This window comes from Benincasa hispida, chromosome 8 (genome assembly GCF_027475165.1).
Source record: "Benincasa hispida cultivar pf3 chromosome 8, pf3_genome.v1.1, whole genome shotgun sequence".
NCBI classification, from domain to species: domain Eukaryota; kingdom Viridiplantae; phylum Streptophyta; class Magnoliopsida; order Cucurbitales; family Cucurbitaceae; genus Benincasa; species Benincasa hispida.
The window spans coordinates 52,815,584-52,823,830 of NC_143485.1; the positions used below are offsets into that span (position 1 = coordinate 52,815,584).

Below are 8,247 nucleotides of genomic sequence, written 5' to 3' on the forward strand. Positions count from 1 at the left end.
TCTAAATTAACGCAACCTCCAGATAATGAAACGCAGCAAAGACAGGACCTTAGCAAACAGCCAATTCAACAAGAAGTACAGTGGGATCCTCCACCTTTCCCATCCAGGCTGAAGAAGAAAGACAATAGTAAGCAATTCCAGAGGTTCTTGGACGTTCTCCGACAACTACAGATCAATATTCCCCTAATAAAAGCTCTAGAACAGATGCCGAGCTATGTAAAATTTCTAAAGGATATTCTTGCTAATAAAAGAAAGATCGGGGAAAATGAAATAGTTGCACTAACATATGAATGCAGCGCGCTGTTTCAAAACAATATCCCCACCAAAATGAAGGATCCTGGGAGTTTTACATTGCCTTGCAAAATAGGAGGTAAGATGGTCGGAAACGCGCTGTGCGATTTAGGGGCGAGCATAAATCTAATGCCCTTGTCGATCTTTAAGAAGTTGGATATCGGCAACGCAAGACCAAAAACAATCACAATACAGTTGGCTGATAGATCGATAACGCATCCTGAGGGCAAGATAGAAGATGTACTCGTGCAAGTGGATAAGTTTATCTTCTCGGCAGAATTTGTTATATTGGATTACGAAGTCGACAGGGAAGTGCCTATCATCTTGGGTCACCCATTCCTAGCAACAGGGCGAGCACTGATCGATGTGCAAAAAGGAGAACTGACCATCAAGGTCGACGAGCAGGAAGTAAAGTTCAACGTTTTCAATGTGTTGAAGTACCCAAATGATATGGAGAATTGCCATTATATTGAGAAACTGCAAGGAGAACCTTGGCACGAGCCCCTAGAGGAGCTAGAGGAAGAAGATTTTAGAATTGGCGCAATGTTAGAGGAGGATTGCATTGCAATTTATGTTGAATCAAACTTTGAACCACTCAAGTTATCTTAACGAACTTCACAACGCACTAAGCCATCTTTGGAAGAACCGCCCGTACTAGAGTTGAAGCCGTTGCCTATGCACCTCAAGTATGCTTACTTAGGAGGTAACAACATGTTACCGGTTATCATTTCTGCCTCGCTGAGTAAGGAAAAAGAAGATGCACTTATATAGATCCTGAGAAATAACGCAAAGTCTTTAGGATGAACCTTGGTAGACATTCGAGGAATCAGTCCCTCGTACTACATGCACAAGATTCATCTGGAAGAAGGAAAGACAGGATCGATAGAAAGGCAACAACGCTTGAACTCTGCTATGAGGGAAGTAGTGAAGAAGGAAATAGTGAAATGGCTGGACGTAGGTGTCATATACTCGATATCTTATAGCAGATGGGTGAGCCCAGTGCAGTGTGTTCCGAAAAAAGGGGGGATGACAGTCGTCACTAATGAAAAGAATGAATTACTTCCCCCAAGAATGACTACGGGGTGGAGAATTTGTATGGATTATCGTAAGTTAAATTTGGCCACTAAAAAGGACAATTTCCCACTCCCGTTCATTGATCATATGTTAGACAGACTTACGGGAAATGAATTCTTCTGTTTTCTTGACGGCTATTCAGTGTACAACCAAATAGCAATTAAGCCAGAGGATCAAGACAAGATAACCTTCACGTGCCCATTTGGTACGTTTGAGGGTGTGATAACTTGTAGAAATACAAGTTATTTATACTACCTAATTTAGATATTACGGCCAAAAGAGAGGAAAGTTGTGTCAATTGTATGAAAATTAGCTAAGAAATTCAATAATTATAAATTATCGCAAATACACCCATCTATTAAGATGGTAGAAAAGGATATTTCAAGTCTGTTTTGTAGGAAACCAAGCCACTGCTTTCGATCAAGGCTCAAAGAGAAACTGAACAACGCATCTCCGTCACATTGCGCCAGTTAAATCAATACTAAACAGACGATCAATGCAATGATGGCGTATGCGACATTCAATCCAAAGCTAAACTTCAACCGCATGAGGTAATAAAAAAACAACACCGCATGCAAGCACACGATCGAAGATGCAAATGAGCAATGCAAACATGGAGGATTTTGACACGTGTACAACTAACCGTTGTGCATATTCGACGGACTGATTGCATAACAGAAGGAGTATTTATTTCACCATTTTTGGACATTCCATAACAATAAAGTGGGGACCACAAGTCAGAGAGTCAAAGCCTTCAGCCTATAAATACCTTCAAAGAATTCACTGAAAAGATATACTTGATATGAGGGATAATTGATACGAGGCTATTGAGAAAGAGAGCTGATTTGAGTGCTAATCGGAGGAAATTCGGGAAGAGAAGAGACAAGGCCAAGAGGTGAGTCTCAGTGTAATTCTACCAAATCCCCGCCGAGAAGCTCTGTACTTAGATCCCTTCTACCAGTTGAGCAAGCATGAGAGGGAAACTCACCCTTCCATTCACTCCATATACGCCGGCAAGCGATTCTCCATTCGAGATATGTGCCAAGACGTTCTCGCTTATTTGTATTTGTTTCTAACTCTCATTCATCAATTGTATTTCATCTTCTTAATCTCTTCATTCACAACCATGTATCAGACGCTAAATAGTATTATTGAATGTCTTGATCATTTTCATTTCCACTTCTCTGTCTATTTCTGTTCCTCCATAAATCATTTTCTCCATGATGTTTTCTTAATCCCTTGGTGATTAATATGAATTAAACAAGTAACTTAATCTGTGCTAAAGAAATAAAGATGTTTAGCTAAAGCATGCTAGATGGCATCTTCACCTGTGAGAGCAGATGTAAAGATGCCATTCTGATCTGTCGAGAGAAGGTTAGAAGAATGTGTTAACAAAAGCGAGAAATACTTCCATAGATGGAAGCAACCTTGCATTCACTACGTTCATCCCTGTTTCACCGCAAAGATGTGGGAACGCGACCGATCATCGAGAGGTGTACGCCAAAGGAAAAGCGAAACCGTACTTATGCCTTTAACGCAATTAAGAAACTTGCGATGTTTGTACTAACTACCTTTTCTCTTTCTTCTTCATACATAAGACTTTCCTTCGCATAACACGATCTTTGTATAATCTTCACAGTCAGTCTCAACCTCAATATCTTGTATCATGTAACCTGTATCTTGTATCATCATAGCTTAGGTTTATTTTATCGCACTTTACTTTTACCGCAATTTACTATATGATCGCATTTTTATTGCTTACCTTTACTTTATCACATTTTCAAATACCTGCACACACAACCTTTTTATAAATTGAAAACCCCGTGGTCGCATATATCACAAATGTAACGCAATAACCTAAAACAATCCCCATGTTCGACCTTGGATCACACCGAGAAACTTGCGGTGGAATTATACTTGGTTCCAACGCAAGGAAACTTGTGACAATGCATAGTATACTACAAGTTTCTCATTTATAACACATATCTAGAAGTAGTATCACATAAAGGAAATAAAGTCATCATTCATCCATGCGTTGTATGGCATAAGATTAGAATACATTGTATGTCCTGCCTAGTTTATGGCAATGTATCTTGCATCCTTGCTTGCATCATTGTACATCTTATGTCCATCATTGTACATCTACCAAGTTTAAGCTTGTATGATGATAAAGACTTAAAATTTTCGTGTCAATATCCTTGCTCTCGCAAGTGTTGGCCCTCTCTCCGTTTGTAGTGCTTCGCAGTAGTCTTTCGAGCTGTCCGAGAATGATCTCTCGGCATCTTCTTCTCTTCGCTCGTCTCCGTCTTCTAAGTATAACTATGAACAGATTAACGGCTAACTATCTTGTATATGATCTAACTTGTTAACCCTTTTACAATGGTGGCCTCAGGTATTTAACGAGCTCAAGGTGAAGAAGCTTTTCTCTCTAATGATTGCAATGATGGGCCGTCATTAAATCTTTTTCTCTGATGCACCGATTAATGGTCACTGAAAAGTTGAGTGTACTTGCTACAGTGTGCCTTTAATGGCTTGTCAATGAAATTCGGATTCGACCGTCCTCAGCTTTCCGTCCCATCATGATTTATTAAGCTTTCACCTTGATGCGCCGTCTTTATGCGACCACCTTCTTGAGCAACTTCTTGCGATCGCATACGATCGCATGCCTTTGAAATTGCAATCTTTCAATGCGCGCAGACACTAATTCATTAGATTGCTGTTTCCTTTGCGCCAACGCATTTTTCCTGCATAAAATAAGTAAATTAGCTACTTTTATGCAATGGGTGCATGCGATCGTAATTTTCTCGGTTTAGAGCTTTTGGACAAGAATTTGTATATTTTTATCGTCGCATTCCCTCATTGTTTTACTTATTTGCACTGTAATAACGTGCATTTGTACTTGATATCAGAATGTTGAAAATTAGCGTTGCAACACTGGCATCATGGTAGCCACACGTAGAGTTCGTAGCGTTGCGATGCTACCCTATTTCCAATTGCTCTCGAGTCTACAGCGTCAGGAAGCAACGTTTCGACGCTCGTCCATTGCTGGCTCCCCCCAATTGTCTTCCAAAATTGCCTCTTTTCTTGCCCCTTGATCCTTGGTTTCTTTCTAATTCCATAGCCAACCCGTAATTGCTCAAATTGAAAGTTTTGCCCCGGTTTTTTAATCATTTTCACACAAATTTCTCTTGATGCTTAGTTTCCTGAAATTGCCCAATAAACCACATCAAACTAAGCAAAACTCTTTGACTTTTTACATCTTTGACCATTTCCATTATTTTTGAGCTTCTGAATATGAACGTAGTCATATTCTTGATATTTAAATCATATTTAAATATTAAAGCTGTATCTCTAAACTGAAAAACCCGACCACTATATCACATATGCTTGTCGGTTTCTCTCTCTTCACCTAATTCGAACAATTCAAATCATTCTATCATACTATTCTAAGTTTATTGCATATGAGCTAGTAGGGGAACCTAATGGACCTATAGATCATGGGCTCCAACAATTCAAGATTAGCTAGCTAAACTCTTTAGACGAAGCTAATCAACATTTGTTAACTAACGGGTCATTTCACTATAGTCCCGTAGTTGCACTCCCCTCACTATAGATATATTTGTGTCCATTTTATATAACCATGATTAGTAAGCTAATCCTTCATAAGTTGTTTGTAATCTCGGCTGGGATATAAAAATCGTTTTACCCCCAAGACTACATCTTGTTCCTTAAGTTCCACCGATCCTCTAATGAACAATTGTTTAAGGTCCAACCTATAAACCGAATCCCTCTTGGGCCAAGGAGATGGTGGGGCCCCTTGTTCAAGACCTGGATTCAGTACTAAAGGGAACAACCTATCTACTATCCCTATAACAGGTAGGAGTGAATTCCGTCTTGCACCCTATGTTCCCAGCTATCCAATCGATCTTACCCCTGAAATGGGAGGCTTATTGGGCCAGAGATGATGAGCTACCCTCACCTATGCATATCTAAGGATAATTCCGAGTGAACAGGAGTTCGTAGTCAGCTCAGGATTAAGATTAAGTTACCTAGGTCATCAATTAACGAAATAGTCAGTTTTATACATCAAACAACATTTAGAACGTAAAAAGTGACTATTTCATGGTTCAGTCTTATGTAAACTCTTTACATAGGATGCCTCCACTCACATATCTCTATATGAATGATTCAGGATCACATCATTTGTACTAACTATAAAGTAGGCCGTATCCATAGTGTCCCCAGAATAAGGCGCCCAACCTTATTCATATACTATAGACTATTTTGGCTATATATTTGAACTTGATCCACATTTATGTCACTACATAAAGTTCAAACTACATTAAATTTCCCCAAGACCTTAGTTTATTGGATTCAAGATTACAATTTCAATAACAACTTTATCGAAAAACAAAACAGAATATGTTTACTAATTTACAAACTACGAGTTTTAGGACATAAAATCCAACAAACTCCCACTTGGACTAAAACTCCTAGTGGAGTATCACAATGTTAACTTTAAGTGAGAAACATATGAATACAATAAACTAGGGCATATACCCAAAAGTTCTCCCACTTGTCCTAGTTTACAAACTTCGTAGACCTAGACTTTGTAGATGACCTTCAAACACTTTAGCCATGAGGGCCTTGGTAAAACGATCAGTAATGTTTTGCTCAGAAGATATCTGGGTTACTACAACGTCTCCACGATGTACAATCTCCCAAATCAGATGGTATTTGTGCTCAATATGCTTGCCATGCTGTGGCTTCTTGGTTCTCTTGAATTTGCAACTGCACCACTATTATCACAATATAGGGTAATAGGCAGATGCATATTTGGAACGACCTCCAAATCTGTCAAGAATTTCCTCAACCATACTGCTTCCTTTGCTGCTTCACAAGCAGCTACGTATTTATCTTCCATTATGGAGTCCGCAATACAGTTTTGCTTCACACTTTTCCACACTATTGCTCCTCCGTTAAGAGTGAACACTGATCCAGATGTAGACTTTCTAGCATCTTTATCGGTTTGAAAATCAGAGTCAGTGTATCCAGTAAGGATCCAATCCTTAGTACCATACAAGAGCATGTAGTTCCTCATTCTCCTAAGATACTTGAGGATATTTTTAACGGCAGTCCAATGATCATATCCAAGATGGGACTGATACCTACTTACTATCCCTACCGCGTAGCATATGTCAGGTCTAGTACATGACATTGCATACACCAGGCTCTCTACTGCAGAAACATAGGGAATGCATCTCATATCCTCAACCTCTTGAGGTGTCTTAGGACATTGATCCTTTGACAAATGAATTCCATATCTATAAGGTAACAAACCTCTTTTGGAATTTTGCATCTTATACCTAGACAACATTTTGTCTATATAAGTTGCTTGAGACATGGCTAGTGTTCTATTCTTGTGGTTTTAAATAATCTGAATCTCGAGAGCATACTGCGCATTTCCTAAATCTTTCATTTGGAACTGCATTGCTAACCATTTCTTGATGTCAATTAGGTAACCTACTTCATTCCCAATGAGTAGAATATCGTAAACATATAAAACTAAGAACGCTATAGTAGAATTGACGATCTTCTTGTAAACATAAGGCTCATCAACATTCTGTTCAAAGACATAAGATTTGATCGCAGTATCAAATCATATATTCCAAGATCTAGAAGCTTCTTTCAACTCATAAATGGATTTTTGAAGCTTACAAACCTTTTGTTTTTGACCTTGTGCAGTAAACCCCTTTGGTCGAGCCATATAGATACTCTCCTCAAGATCGCCATTTAGAAAGGCTATCTTGACATCGATCTGCCAAATTTTATAGTCATAAAAGGTGGCAATGGATAAGAGTATTCTAATCAACTTAAGCATGGCAACAGGAGAGAAAGTTTCTTCATAGTCCACTCCCTCTCTCTGGGTATAACCCTTTGCCACAATTCGAGCCTTAAAATTCTGTACTTTACCAGCTTGGTCTCATTTTCTCTTGTAGATCCACTTACAACCAATTGGTTTTACATCATTTGGTTGATCTACAAGTTCTCAAACAGAATTGAAGTACATAGACTCCATTTCGAGGTCCATGGCTTTGACCCACTGATCACAGTCCACATCTTTTATCGCCTATTTATAGGTCGATGGATCCTCTATGCCGTCATCAGGTATGACAACTTGTGTTTCTGTTAAACTCAAGTAATGGTTAGGCTGATGAACAACCCTCCCACTACGTCGAGGCATTCTCAACTCTTGAGAAGGATGTGACTGACCAGATGTACTAGTTTTATCTACTACTTTAGTAGATGAACTAGCTCTATCTATAGCATTTTTAGAAATTTCATTCAATACTAGTCTACTGTGAGGTTGATGACTTCTTATGTGGTCTTCCTCTAAGAATGTGGCATTTTTCGATACAAGTACCTTATTCTCTTGAGGATCGTAAAATAGACCACATTTTGTTTCTTTTGGATAACCTACAAATAGGCATAGTTTTGAACGACATTCCAATTTTTTAAGATTTTGCACCAACATGTGTGTTGGGCATCCCCAAATCCTAAAGTGATGTAAACTGCCTTTACGCCCTTTCCATAGCTCATAAAGTGTTTCTAAAACAATTTTAGAGGGAACGTTATTCAAAATATAGACAGCAGTCTCTAATGCATGTCCCCAAAAGGAATCAGGTAACTCAGCAAAGCTCATTATTGAGTGAACCATGTCCAACAAGGTTCTGTTTCTTCTTTCAGATACACCGTTCTGCTGAGGCATATTAGGTGCAGAGAGTTGTGACTTGATTCCGTGTTCTATCATATAGTCTTGGAATCTTAAGTCCATGTACTCCCCACCTCCATCTAATCATAGTGTCTTAATTGTTTTACCTA

The 8,247-nt window shown here is 38.9% G+C and overlaps 1 protein-coding gene across 1 annotated transcript; it reads left to right on the forward strand.

The window, feature by feature from the left end:
• Positions 1–204: 204 nt before the first annotated feature.
• LOC150034668 (uncharacterized) lies at positions 205–900 on the forward strand. The gene has a single exon (XM_090316815.1). It carries the CDS (start codon positions 205–207, stop codon positions 898–900), a length of 696 nt encoding a protein of 231 aa, XP_090172941.1.
• The last annotated feature ends 7,347 nt before the right edge of the window (positions 901–8,247 follow it).